Genomic DNA, 15,037 nt, shown 5'->3' with positions numbered 1-15,037 from the left:
TGTAGTGGAGCAGGTTGAGAGCTTCAAGTTCCTTGGTGTCCACATCACCAACAAACTAGAATGGTCCAAACACACCAAGACAGTCGTGAAGAGGACACGACATAGCCTATTCCCCCTCAGGAAACTAAAACAATTTGGCAAGGGTCCTCAGATCCTCAAAAGGTTCTACAGCTGCAACATCGAGAGCATCCTGACTGGTTGCATCAGAGGAAGGCCCAAAGGAAGGCCCAAAGACCCCAGCCACCCAGTCATAGACTGTTCTCTCTACTACCGCATGGCAAGCGGTACCGGAGTGCCAAGTCTAGGACGATAAGGCTTCTCAACAGTTTTTACCCCCAAGCCGTAATATTCCTGAACAGTTAATCAATTGGCTACCTAGACTATTTGCATTGTGTGCCCCCCCCAAACCCCTCTTTTACGCTGCTGCTACTCTGTTTATCATATATGCATAGTCACTTTAACTGTACATTCATGTACATACTACCTCAATTGGCCCGACCAACCAGTGCCCCCGCACATTGGCTAACCGGGCTCTGCATTGTGTCCCACCACCTGCCAACCCCTCTTTTTACACTACTGTTACTCTGTTAATCATATATGCATAGTCACTTTAACCATATCTACATCTACATGTACATGCTACCTCAATCAGCCCTGCCTGTATATAGCCTCGCTACTGTTATAGCCTCGCTACTGTATATAGCCTCGCTACTGTTATTTTTCACTGTCTTTTTAACGGTTGTTTTTATTTCTTTACTTACTTATTGTTCACTGAATACCTTTTTTGCACTGTTGGTTAGAGCCTGTAAATAAGCATTTCACTGTAAGGTTTACACCTGTTGTATTTGGTGCACGTAACAAATATACTTTGATTTGATGCTGACAGATGGTATCTGTTTTGAGTAAGGGGACTTTGGCCCCTGTGAGGCTGACTGTTTCCTTTTATAGTGGGGGGACTGGGGCGGTTTACTGGCTGCCCTGGTTACTCGAGCAGCTGGTCCACTCCCAGCAACATGTCATGTAGCTCCTCCTGTGATTTACAGCTTAGATAAAAAAAAACCTGCCTCTAACCTGGCAGAGTGCACTGCAGACACATGGGATGGTGGGGGGTGTGTGTCAGTGTCCCTGTGTGTAAGTTTGCATTGCTGTGAAATATTGAAACAGTGCTTTTACAGGGTTGGATTCGGTGGCTGGGGAGGGGGTAGAAGAATGTTTGGATACACCTGCAAATGACAAACCTTTAAAGAATTACGATTCACCTCAAAAGTAATGGTTACAGAGGAGACTCATCACATCTGAAATATGGCAGCATCTTAAGCATATTCCTCTACCAAAACCCTAATTAAATTATTTTACACAATTGCTACATATTGTGACTCATCCAGAGTTGAAGAGTAAAGGCAGAAAATGGAGCCGTGCAGCTGTTTCCTTTCAGCTGAATTGCTGTGAATATTGCAGGCCACTTTCAGCCTTGTTTTCCAGCAGCGTAGAATTATACACTGCAGTGTGTATATGGACAATAAGTACCTGACAGTGGAAGAAAGGATCTGCTCCAAGGGGAAAATGGTGCCAAAGCCCAGAGAGCCATCAAAGATGAGAGATGGGCAATTCCACAGTGAGATTCAGATTTTTCACTTCAAAATGTATGTCAAACAAAAACCAAAGTTAAATAAACCGTACAGCTCCATGCGCAAGAACTACTTTTAACAATTTCCACAAGGTTTTATAAAAACACATTTACTTGAAGAGCAATGCAGATGCAAAGTTTGGTAACAGAATGATGGCACCAACAGCACAAGCTGTCATTCTGTTACCAAACTTTGCATCTGCACTGTTCTTCAAGGAAATGTGTTTTTGTAAAACAATCTGTAGAAAATTAAGTCATCCTTGTGCATAATTTTCACATTTTCCTTGTGCATCACTCCATTATCGTGGAATTGCCCATATCAAGAAGGCAGGGAGATGAGGGGAAGAAAGCGTGAATTTTGTTGTAGGCTAATCCTTTGCTTAAAAGTCATGCTGTGGTGGTTTTAATTTGCCTCCGTCCAACGTGGTGGGGAGTCGGATGTTGCCCTAGGTGCCCCTCAAGTTTCCCCCTGCAGCTGGCACAGATCTCTGATAGGACAGGGCTCAACCAGACACAAAGCATGTGGAAAAGGCGGAGGTGGTCTTGAGAGCCTTGGTAGCCAGGTAGTCTTGACCCTTGTGGTAAATAATTCAAGTTATTTATGGTTGCAGCTAATATCTGTTCTGAGTTAGATTCACACTAACGGACCATTATATACACTATCTGGTCATGGGCCCTGATGAATTGTTCAAAATAGAATTAAGATAATTCTTTGCTTCCTTGTGCTATTCTGTTCTCTGGGGAAAAGCCTAGGCCCTGCAGCTGTTACAATGGCACCATGCTAGCACAACTAGCTCGACAGGAAGGAAGAAAGTGCTTCCTCATGTTTTGGGTTTCGTCTCTACGCAAGGGTCAAGGTTGGAGCTGGGGCCCTCTCTTTGATCATGTCTCTTTTACACATGCTGGCGACTGTTAAAAAAAAAAAAAAAAAAATGGTTCCTCTTCTTGCAGCACAGGAAATAGAGTGAACTGTGGTAATGAGAGGAGGGGTGGGAGGTTGGTACGCTAATGACATGGGGGGGGGGGGGGTCAAATGTAAGTAGTCCGGTGGCCATTTCATTAATTGTTCAGCAGTCTTATGGTTTGGGGGGTAAAAGCTGTTAACCTCTATGGGCTAGGTGGGACGCTTGCCGAGCAGTTGCCGTACCAGGCGGTGATGCAACCTGTCAGAATGTTCTCGATGGTGCAGCTGTAGAACTTTTTGTGCATCTGTGGACCCATGACAAATCTTTGCAGTCTCCTGAGGGGGAAAAGGTTTTCTCGTGCCTTCTTCACGACTGTCTTGGTGTGTTTGGACAATTCTAGTTTGTTGGTGATGTGGACACCAATGAATTTGAAGCTCTCAACATTCTCCACTACAGCCCCGCCGACGTTAATAGGTGCCTGTTCGCCTTTTCCTGTTGTCCACGATCACCTCCTTTGTCTTGATCACGTTGAGGGAGAGGTTGTGGTCCTTGCACCACACTGCCAGTTCTCTGACCTCCCTATAGGCTTTCTCATCGTTGTCGGTGGTCAGGCCTACCATTGTTGTGTCGTCTGCAAACTTATTGATGGTGTTGGAGTCGTGTGATGAGCTTTGAGGGCATTATGGTGTTGAAGGCTGGGTTGTAGTCAATGAATAGCATTCTCACATAGGTGTTCCCTTTGTCCAGGTGGGAAAGGGTTTCTGGGATAATGGTGTTACCAGCCTTTCAAAGCACTTCATGGCTATGGACGTGAGTGCTATGGGGCGGTAATCATTTAGGCAGGTTACCTTCGCTTCCTTGGGCACAGGGACTAGGGTGGTCTGCTTGAAACATGTTGGTATTAGACTCGGTCAGGGAGAGATTGAAAATGTCAGTGAAGACACATTTCGTCAGCGCATGCTCGCAATACACGTCATGGTAATCCGTCTGGCCCAGTGGCTTTGAATGTTGACCTGTTTAAAGGTCTTGCTCACATGGGCTACCAAGAGCGTTATCACAGTCATCCAGAACAGCTGGTGCTCTCCTGCATGCTTCTATGTTGCTTGCCTCGAATCGAGCATAAAAGCTTGTCTGGTAAGCTCGCATCACTGGGCAGCTCGCGTCTAGGTTTCCCTTTGTAGTCCGTAATAGTTTTCAAGCCCTGCCACATCCAACGATGTTTTCCCTAATGGGGGTGGTAACGCAAAAGCTACTTCCCTAATGGGGGTGGCAACGCCTTAGTTACTTTCCTAATGGGGTGGTAATCCAATTAAAGGCTCAATACCTGCTAGCACATATGACTACAGCAAGCAACAATCACATTCTCAATCTCCCTTCTTGACTGGCTGGACCATCTACACCAACAACCTGACTTGGACTGGGCCTTTGGGTAACTGTCCACTCGGTTTTGGGTCTACTGAGCTTTTGGTTAATGTGCATTTGAGCTGTTGTTCATATAGTAAGACATGGTGCGTTAAGTGACAACTTTTGCTGCTTCAATAGTGATACTGGATACACTCCAGAGACTTTGGTCTTTTGTCGGCTTCTCTTATCTTCAACTATAGGCTTGGCTAGTCATAAATTTGCTTGTGCTGTTACTTTTAAGTTATTCCTCTTTATCTTGCTGGAAGTCCTTTTCTTCCTCTCCCACAGCCTTATAGTGTGTTAGGCTATCAATATAACCCATAAAAAACATTGTCCTTGCTTTCTGCCGGGACTTCCATGATTATTTTACCTTTTAGAGCATGTAGCCCCAGTCGTGAAACAGTTTCACCACCCCTCCCATTTCGTCTTGTGAGTCGTTGTGGCAAATTGTTGGCTAAATGGAGATGTTTGGTGCAGCGCATGAGTGAATGTCTCTTTATTCTGGCATGTGATGCAGTCGGAGGAGTGTGGATCACAGGTTGTTTATTCAGCCTGAATAGCCTCAGTATGTCATTGCAGCTTTTGGAGCATGGGAATAACTAGAATTATTAACAAATATAGCCTAAAACAAAAACATACGATATTTCAAAAGCTTTGCCTTTTTGTTTCTTTTGAGTTGTATACCATTATTGTGTAGATGTTGGCTTTTTTTGGTAACCAGTTTGTTTGTTTTTGTCTTATTCAAGACCGTTGAATCAATACCATTCGAACTACTGGTAAGTCATGTTTTGTTGAGACCGTCATTTGGGGTATTTTGTTTTTGCCTCAGACTTGTTTCAGTTCCTTGCCTGGTGTTTGTCCTGTTCTCTCTTCAGACCTGCACTAAAAGCTACAGTCACACTGCTGGCCCAGGGTTTATCTTTAGGCTATGCAAAACTCTGTGCCTTAATGTAATCGGCGTTGTTGCCTTCTCTTTAGAGGCATTCCACCCAGGGACGTGTCTATAGACTGGTTGTTTCTGATGCTGGCAGAGCTCTTTCTCTGGCTATGCTCAAGACTTAACTGTACGCTGAATGCCTCTACATCTGCTAAACGATTTACTGTAAGATCTTTCGGATTAGATTTTGACTTCTGATTTGCACAACCTGTTGAACCATTTTAGTGGATGCATGGTTTGTTATTCCCAAACTCTCCACATATAGCCTACTGCCATTAGCCTGCGTGGGCAGTTTCATTCAGACCATCTGTCTCTCTTAGTGTAGTCTGTAAATGAAACAGACTAATTGCCTAGTACCCATTGTTTGCCGGTCTAAAGGAACAGGCTATGTTCCTTTTTTAACCCCTCATCTCCTGGAGGACGCCTTTTCGCTTCTCCTTACTCTCAGGTTTCTGACCACCATTTCTCTCCTTTCTTCTAGGTCAGAGGACACTGCAGCACGGTGGAGATGTTCTGGATACCCAGGTGATGGTGAACCCATCCCATGAGTTGGTCTGCTCAGAGGTGAGACCTATTTAGGCTAAATCTCTCACTGTTAGCATCAGACCTTGTTGTTGAAGTCTTTATTTAGTTTCAAGGTATGTTGTGGGTAGTCTATATTCATTTTAAAATACTGGGAAATAAACTATGTTCCGAATGATAAAATCACATCTTTATGAAAGTCAGTATTACATAGTATTAAAGGGGAATTTCAACCATTTTTACACATGGCCTTATTTACACTCCTTCTGTGTAGTTGATCCCCCCCCCCCCCAAAAAAAAACGTGTATTTATATTTTGTTTTGTTAATAAGAAAATTGGTTGACATTTTCATTGTAGTCAATGGCAAGTGATGACTCAGTAAAATTGCTATTTGTAGACATTTTGCTAAGGTTTGCTCTGCTTTGCATAGCTATTGCTTTGTTCTGAGATGGAAACGATCCAATTTCTCATATGACATCTGCACTACGCACTGCCATCGCATAACACGCTTCTTTTCCCTGCCATCTGGCTCTCATTTCATACTGGAAATCAAATTGTGTTGCTGCTGTAATGATTCACAAAACCCTCCTCATTCGAACCTACATAATCTACTTTAGCCTGTGCCTGATGCTTAATGCACTTGCGATATTTTAGAATGCATTAAATGGCGAAATATAAAGTCGATCTCTTGCTTTATGTGTTCTCTGCAAGCGTATCTGCTGGTAATTTCAGGTATTTTTTTTTCAATGTTATGCCTGAACAAAGTTTGCAGTACGCTTAGTACTGGACATGTGAACAGTAATTCTTGAAATATTTTCTCGGGGAAAGGATGGGGGATGAGGATTTTTCCACATTGAAGTGCTGCTTTTCATCAGTGTGAGTTTGAGATTATTTTTATACCATTAACAGTAGAATATTGCCATAGAGTTTTTTTATTGATGGATTGCCTTTTTATCATGAAAATGTTAATATTTAAGCTATATATAAAAAGTATGTGGACACCCCTTCAAATTAGTGGATTCGGTTATTTCAGCTACACCCGTTGCTGACAGGTGAATAAAATCGAGCACACAACCATGCAATCTCCATAGACAAACATTGGCAGTAGAATGGCCTTACTAAAGAGCTCAGTAACTTTCAACGTGGCACCGTCATAGTATGCCACCTTTCCAACAAGTCAGTTTGTAAAATTTCTGCGGTGGTAGAGCTACCCCGATCAACTGTAAGTGCTGTTATTGTGAAGTGGAAACATCTAGGAGTGTATCCTTTTGTTTTGATCACTTGATTACATTGTATACCTTTAAATCTGGGTTGTTTGTGGCCTTTGGTATGCATTTAATTTGGATCAAAATGGTCTTATCTGGCCATAACATAATGCCATTTTGCCTTTTTATCATGTTATAGACTGTAAACAGGCTGATGTTGACACAAAAAAACTTGAATGAGAGGCCTTGTTTCTCTGTGTGCCCTGTAACACGAACACAGTCTATACTATTGCCCTATTTGGAGTAGTAAAGGCTACTAAATGGAGCTTAATTTTCATGACTTTTTCTTTCCATTTCACTAGGTGCGCCGGCTTATATCTGATGTGTCTCGCCACAAGTTGTTGGTTCTTGCTGGACAATGTGTTGAAGAGGCAGGAGATCTGGTCTTACAAACAGGATGTTTCTCTCTGAGTGACTTCATTCAGATATTTGCTGATGAGGAGGTGAATTCATATTTGATCTGCAACTTTGAATGAATATTACAGTAAATCTAAATTCAAAATCATTATTCATAAACTGGTGAAGGGATTTACATCAAACCATTCTATCTCTTTGAACAGATTGGAGAGTTGTTGAGCTCTGCAGACCCCACACAAAAAGCTAACCTCACGCTGAGTTGTCCCAACTCTGGGGTGTGGAAGAACTCTGTGTTGGAGAAACACAACCTACAAGACTTCATCAACATCAAAACAAACCCACCATCAGTGCTACCTGAAATGGAAGGTCTGCAAGAGTTCACAGAATACCTCTCAGAGTCCCTGGAGCCACAGTCTCCTTTTGATCTGCTAGAGCCCCCCAGTACTGTGGGCTTCCTCAAACTCTCCCGCCCCTGCTGCTACCTATTTCCAGGTGGGAGAGGAGACTCTGCCTTCTTTGCTGTTAACGGTTTCAACGTTCTGGTCAATGGTGGGTCAGATCCTCGCTCCTGTTTCTGGAAACTGGTTAGACATTTGGACAGAGTTGACTCCCTGCTCCTCACCCACATTGGTACGGACAATCTGCCAGGGGTGAACAGTCTTCTCCAAAGGAAAGCAGTAGAACTGGAGGAGGAACATTCTACTGACTCTCAGATCAATGAGGACTGGATGAAAAATCTAATTTCCCCTGAGATTGGGGTCGTTTTCCTTAATGCTCCAGAGAGATTGAAGTTATTCCGGAGTGATCCCAAAGAACTGCGGAGCTGCGACCAAGTGGCACTCACTTTGCAACACCTTGAAAGGCTAACAATCAATCCAGAACCTCTTAGTCGCTCAAATGGACCCAGCATTGATCCTCTTATTCTTTTCCAAAAGATGGGAGTCGGTAGACTAGAGATGTACATTCTTAACCCAGTCAAAGGCAGTAAAGATCTTGAGGCTTTCATGAAGACCTGGCCCGGCAATGGATCTAACATAAAAGGCTCAGAGATGCCCCTGTCTTGCCTTGTCTCCATCTCTGCTCTACTGGTGTGGCATCCTGCCAGTCCTCAAGAGAAGATCATTCGAGTTCTCTTCCCTGGGTGTACTCCGCAGGCCAAGATTCTTGAAGGACTTGAGAAAGTAAAGCATCTAGAATTCCTGAAACATCCAGCCGTGAGCCTCAGGGACCTTGAAGCATCCAAATCAGATAAACAACCAAAACGTGCAGAGAGTCGGGAGAGTCTTAAGTCCCTGTCCAAGGATTCAAGACCTAGCAGTGCCTTGCTGAAAGACAAAGTTGGACGTGGGGATGTTAAAAAGCAAGACATGAAGTCCAAACCCAAGGCTCCAAGTGACATTGCTAATAAAGAATGGAAGGAAGGGGAAGATAAGTCCAAATTGAAGGATGGGGATGCTAAACAAAGGCCTCCAAAGGCTGAAAAGCTTTTGCCAAAGAAAGAACCTTTAAAGGATGAGAAAAAAGAAGTAAGAAAGGATGAGAAAGCCTCCGCAGGTGTTGTTAAAAAGGAAGAGAATTTTGAGAAAAAGAAAGAACCAGTTAAGAAAGAAACTCTTGGTCCAAGACAAAAGAAAGACATCAAACATGATCAAAAGAAAGATCTCAAGAAGGAGGTAAAGCCAGAGGAGAGGAAACCAACAAAACCTCTCAACAAGGATGTCAAAAAAGCGACAACTGGACCTTCATTAGGAAACGCAGAGGCAAAAAAGTCCTTAGTCAAGAATGGAACATTGAAGAAGGATGCAATCCCTAAGAAAGACTCATTGAACAAGGTGGCAAAGCTAAAGACGGATAAAAAGGAGCCGGAGAATCAAAAAGCTTCTGCCTCGGTGGGGGATGCTGATCGTTCCAAAATGTCAACGCCTGAAGACATGACAGCGGAATTCGAGAACCTCAGAGCAGAAAATGCAAAGTCAGAGAAAAGGACTGCTGTTGTAGTAAACACTATAGCGACAGAGAATGGATCAAGAGCAAATGCAGAGAGGGGGGAAATTTTGGAAAGTCCACAAAAGTTCAGCTGCATGGTGACTCTGCCAAATCCAGAGAAAACCCTGGGAACCACTTCGCCTCTTGCCAAAACTCCTAAAAGTGATCACAGCGTGAACTTTGATCTCACACCAACTGAATACAGGCTACTTGATGGGGCCCTGAGAAATGGGCAAGAAGATGCATGCACTAGCTCAGATGAGAAGACTTTAGAGTTGGTCTCCCCTGCCGACTCAGCCCCTAATAGCGCTGGGCATACCCCTTTCCACCAATCACCTGAAGAGGATGCTCAGGGCTCTGGTGAGGACAGTAGTCTCGGGGGAAGGGTGCCTAGCCTTGGGTTTGAAGACTGCAACGTCATGGGTTCTTGCAGGAACTCCGAGGTAGGCTCCTTGAGGGGGAACCTAGAAAACTCCACTTCATCCCAGGACAAACAATCAAGTCTTTTGACACTAAGTCCCTTCATGCTGCCTGACTCTGTCTCACCCAATATTACCTCCATGCCTGCTGAAATCGGTTCCCCACACTCGACAGAAGTTGACGAGTCTCTTTCCGTGTCTTTTGAACAGGTGCTCCCATCTATTGATGAGTCACCCAAGGGAGACCATATGGACAGGTCCTACTCAAATGGGCATTTTGCCGATTCTGACCCCAAAATGGGGATGTCCTTACCCTTGAGTACATCTCATAACATGCGTCCACCAGGGGATGGCTCAGAGGAACGCCTTCCTGGACTACATGGTCTTCTCCCTGACGTTCCCCATGATGTCGACCTCTGCCTGGTCTCACCCTGTGAATTCAAGCACTCAAAGTCCCCAGAGAACCAACAGCAGCATCTGTCTCTAGGGCTAGCCACGGGTAGCCCGCGAGAACTCTCTGAAGACAGCAACCACTCCCAGGAGCTAGCTAAGCCACAAAGCGGAATTAATAGTGATCGACATTCACCTCAAGGCCAGGAGACCCCTCCCATGTCTGCTAGTGAATCCCTCAACACAGCCACAGATTCAGACATACCCCCAGGGACTGAAGACTGCCCTTCCATCACTGCAGACATGGACTCTGACGAGGACTCTGGGAGTTTCCTGCCCCACCATCCACATGACCATCCCAGCTCTTACTACTCCAACAGGGGAGCACAATATTCCTCTCAGGACCCTCCCCCAGCCCCAATGAAGGATCTGCCCCCCTTGCCACCCCAGCCCGGTACCTGCATGACTGACCCTGAGGCTGATGCGCCAAGCAAGACCTCAAAGAGTGCCGCCACAAAAACCAAGAAACCAGCCGGGGTCACACAGAGGTCAGCGTCAGCCTCCAGTACAGCTCTGAACAGCAAGACCAAGGCTGGCAGCACAACTGGTACATTGAAGACCACCTCGAGCCTTGACACAAGGCCTTCATCCCGCAATACCACTAGTGGCTCCAGACCTGGAACTTCAAAGTCAGTTTCTTCAGGTAGGCACAGACAGGGTTTTACACTTTGAATGATGGCATATTAACATCTTTATTACTTGCTTTCTAAAATAATTGTTTGTACTTGCAAGTTATTGTAATACATTTAGTCTTCTTATGTCTAACTCAACTATCTGTCCTGCAGGTTCTCTGGGCAGTAAGGTCAGTGCAGCTGGAAGTGCACCAGTTTATTTGGACATGGCTTATCTCCCCTCTGGTTGTGCCTCTGCCACCATTGACGTGGAGTTCTTCCGACGCCTGCGCTCCTCCTGCTACATCGTCAGTGGCGACGAGCCCCTGAAGGAGTCAGTCATGAGACCCATTCTCGACGCTCTACTGGAGGGAAAGACTGCCTGGCCCGATGTACAGGTCAGCCCCCAATCTTCTCATTTCTCTTTTTCTATGTACATTTGTAGAATGTCAACAAACGTAGACTCCGCTAAATGACGTTGCCACGAGCAGCTCCAGAGATATTGAGATGAGAGAGATGCATTATTTGCGCATGTGTACAGGTTCGCTTCATGCTGTTTAGTGTGTTAGCCAGGGTACCAAAACAGTGGAGAAGTTGAGCCTCACACTTCAATGCTCATAGTTGTTGCGGAAATTGACCTACTATGCTGTTTACTTATTGCATCTACGTCATATCGCGGAGTCTACCTTTAAGTCTGTCTACTATGTTCTCATTTGAATTTGCCCTTCTACCTTTCCACTCTCAGGTAACCCTGATCCCCACCTTTGACTCGCTGACGATGCACGAGTGGTACCAGGAAACCCATGAGAGGCAGAGAGAGCTGGGTATCACCGTGTTGGGCAGCAACAGCACTGTGGCCATGCAGGAGGAGACCTTCCCTGCCTGCAAAGTGGAGTTCTGAGAGGGGTGAAACGAGATGAAGTTACAAATCCCTGCCCTCTTACCCACCAAAGTATCTCACCTCCTTCACCTTCTCTTAAATTGTGATGGACTAATTTCCCCCATCTACAACTGATGATTTCCCACCCCAGCATGCTTCAAGTATAGCCTGGTGGATTAACAGGCCTTGCTCATCCTTTCAATCTTATCAATATAAAAAAGCAAACACTCTGACCCATCTTTGTCTTGGGTACGTCTATGCCATGGAAATGAAGGCAGAACATGAATATGTCCAAGAGTCTTTGGTCTACCAACATGAAGAAAGGTTGTTCATTATGAATGCTAGGTAAGGTGGAGCTTGAAGACAGTCTATAGTAATCGAAGTTCCTCACATTTCTTACCATTAGCCAGGTAGTTGTGATCCAAATCCGCGACAGCTCAAAGGAGACTAGTCGACAGCTGTACGAAACCCTCTGCCTCAATGGGACTGAACTCATGAGTTCTTCCTTCACGATTATTTCATCCGTATAACATTTCATAGGTATATTTAGGCCTACACCCATTTGCACAGTTATCAATTTCCAAAGACAAGGGAACCACAGTGAGTGAAGGAGTGTTACAATAGAATATGATGTTAAAAGGCAGAGGGTGTGTGTGAGGAGGTGAATATGGGACAGATGTCTCCTGGTGCACTGGTAAAACATGGAGACCTCAGCACTTACTGAAGGACAACATGTTTCTGCATCCCATTTTAGTTTCATAGACGGTCTATGAACATTGAGGAGATGGCCAATGTCTTTGCAGGTAATGATATGCATGTGAACAGAAGAATTACCCCGACATTGACAAAAGAATGTCCAAGTTTCAAGAAATCGTTTTTTTGTGTAACATTTATATCAGTCACTTTAACCCTTCATGTAGAGTACATACTGTATGGGGATACACTTTTGACATTGTCTTTTTAAATGAAATAACTAGGTAAATTCTAGGTAATGATTTGTACTAAAATGAAATACTAATACGTATTGGTTGATGGAAGGCAATAAAAAATGCAGTATTTTATGTACAAACTCATGACTGAATTACAGTTTTACTACTTAGTAGTTATTTCATTAGAAAGGACACTGAATGAAGTGTAAACCCTACAGTATATTTCCACACTAATAAATCTTTTTTTTGTGAAACACTATGTCTACTGCCGGCAGGTGTAGTATTTCTGATTATGACAAAAGTCAGGTCAAGAAGACCCTAACCCTCAATCTTGTTTGTATTCAATAATATTTTGCATTGGTGCCCAGGATATCAACTGTATCCAAACCCCTATTTGAGTCCCTCTCCAAGACCAGATTTTCTTCTAATTGTAATATATCATATCAATGGGACCATTCTATGTCACATGCTCCATAGAGGGTAAGCTTCACTGAAGAGGGATACTTAGATATGCTAATAGGGAAGTCATCAGAAATACTTTGCAAGACAGTACATTACATTTATCTCAGTGGTTTATTATTGTGCAGAAGTGAATAAGTGCTAAAACAGATGTTTAACAAGAAAGAAAAATCTGTTATATCAGCAATCGTTTGTGTATTCGGTTAATAGCAGTAGAATGTACAGTAGATGGCTTTATCTGTGAATGTGGACGCTTTTAGCCTCTCAAAACAGATTGGGTCCAAATGCATGCCACCAATGCTTGCACTACCATGCCCACAACATTACTTGTGGACCAAGCACTCACTGTGTTATAATGCTCTTTATTGCGAAGGATATTTTCATTTTATTCAAGAAGAAGGAATATGAAAGGATTTTAACATTTCTAATTACTTGAGTTAAATAACTCTTATTCTTAGAACAACTTTTTTTTTGTTTTTTACTACAGTTGAAGTGATTGTTTTTGTTGCATGCAGATCCCACGTTTTCTTTTGTTAGTTTGTAAGTTCTAATTGAATATCAGTTTAATGTAATATCATATCTGGTATTAAAGCAAACTATTGCCATGGCTCATCCAGAGCACACTGTACATTTGAAGACGTCATCATGTGAAAAGGGTGTGCGCAGCCAGCCACATTTAGGCAGATCATAGAATTCCAATTATTTCATACAGAAAGATGTAAAATCCTGTTTCTTATCAATTCATTAACAATTCTATTTATTCATTTTTCCTAAATTATTGAGTTATCTTTTTATATATACATATATATCTCAATAATGTGGTGTGGCTACTTCATCATTTGCAATCCTTTTGGTTAGCAACCGGCTGCTCACATGATATCATAAGCCAATGGCAGGACAGAGCAAGCAGAACCGATCTCACATTGTTCTTCTGAAAGAACGGCATGTTTTTTTTGGTACTAGCCATAATAAGTCTGAGCAAAAATGATTGAAAATAGATTGCATTTCATTGGTCACTTATTTGGATAAATATTTCACACTAATGGAGTTAAGAATTATCTCATCGTTAACTCAACTTTGACTATAACAAATCAGTCCCATCATGTCCATGTAAAGATATGTCCATTTAACGTGTGCCATTAATGTCACAGATTTTGGACTCTGAATGCATTTTTTTGGATATTGTGTGGCTCTTACGCCCTCTGCTGTCCATAGCATTTCTTGGCTAGCTATTCTTAAAGCTGTATTCATAGATAATTACAGTTCTCTTGTGGCCAAAAGGATAGCATGGGCAAGGCCATTGAGGGATTCCACCATTTTAATGTAGTCAACTGGATGGGATTTCCAACTTCATTGGCTGATTCTTCCTGGTGACCCTGTTGAAGTCATGTCCAACCAGGTCATCAGGAGGGATCTGCCAATTGTGAAGAAGAAGAAAATTGTCAAAGACTCTATAATGGCACAGATACAAAGATGAGTCCTCCATCTCTGTAGATGTGTGTATTTTGAAAGCAATGTTCAGTGGTATATTTGGCTCATTGGAATAGTTCTAAACATTGGCCCTGTATTTCTGTGCCTCTGTTTCCATCCCTGCTCCATTATAATAAAAGTATTCGAATGAGATACCTCTGTCATAATACAAGTGACCGTAGCACAAAACGAATGTTCCAATCTGTAAATCAGACCCCAAAATAAATAAACCCATTTTAAGTTAATACGCTCTTGCTCTTTGGACATTTTGTGAGTTAGTACATAATTTCTTTAATGCTATGTTTTTTGGTGCTATATTTTTCGTAGTTATATACAACTCTTTTCCCCTGCACTTATAAATGTATGTATGCTTGTCTATGTCCATACCCTGTTGGTGGTTCACACATCACACTTGCAAGTTTCTGGACTTCACCCAGTAAATGCTATGAATGTTGGTCAAATTTTCCAAAGACTGCTGGTTTCCGCAGTGTCAAGTGGGTGGGGTGGTTAGTTGGATAATGACAGTGGATAGATAATTCAGTATAGAAACACTAATTTTAGTTTTTCGCTTTTTCAATAAATATACCCCTTTTTATAAATCTGTGCGCTTTGTAATTGGTGTTATTTCCCTGACTTTCAACCAGTGGGGGCTCCTCAGAGGAGGAAGGGGAGGACCATCCTCAGTGAATTTAATAAAAATTGTAAAACATGTAAAAAGTTCACCTTTTTAGATAAAACTGTACTAAATCTAATCTTGTCACCAAATTATTGATTAAAACACATTTACAATGAAGGTCTACAGTAGCCTCAACAGCA

General features: G+C 43.0%; 1 protein-coding gene across 2 annotated transcripts in view; it reads left to right on the top strand.

Annotated features, from left to right (window-relative positions):
* The window catches only part of LOC106573927 (microtubule-associated protein 1S), a 57,537-nt gene extending 42,713 nt beyond the window's left edge, over positions 1–14,824 (top strand). The window contains exons 1-6 of one of the 2 annotated variants that reach the window (XM_045697305.2): positions 4,414–4,712; positions 5,355–5,437; positions 6,963–7,103; positions 7,221–10,515; positions 10,658–10,881; positions 11,229–14,824. In XM_045697305.2, coding sequence (XP_045553261.2) covers positions 5,402–5,437; positions 6,963–7,103; positions 7,221–10,515; positions 10,658–10,881; positions 11,229–11,384 — 3,852 coding nt within the window. In that variant the 5' untranslated portion in view covers positions 4,414–4,712; positions 5,355–5,401 and the 3' untranslated portion in view covers positions 11,385–14,824. Of the gene's footprint in view, positions 1–4,413; positions 4,713–5,354; positions 5,438–6,962; positions 7,104–7,220; positions 10,516–10,657; positions 10,882–11,228 lie in introns of those variants that run through there. The other variant, XM_014149389.3, reaches the window with a different exon arrangement.
* The last annotated feature ends 213 nt before the right edge of the window (positions 14,825–15,037 follow it).

Source organism: Salmo salar, chromosome 16 (assembly GCF_965601325.2).
Source record: "Salmo salar chromosome 16, fSalSal1, whole genome shotgun sequence".
Lineage (NCBI taxonomy): Eukaryota > Metazoa > Chordata > Actinopteri > Salmoniformes > Salmonidae > Salmo > Salmo salar.
This window is presented reverse-complemented; position numbering and strand designations above follow the sequence as displayed.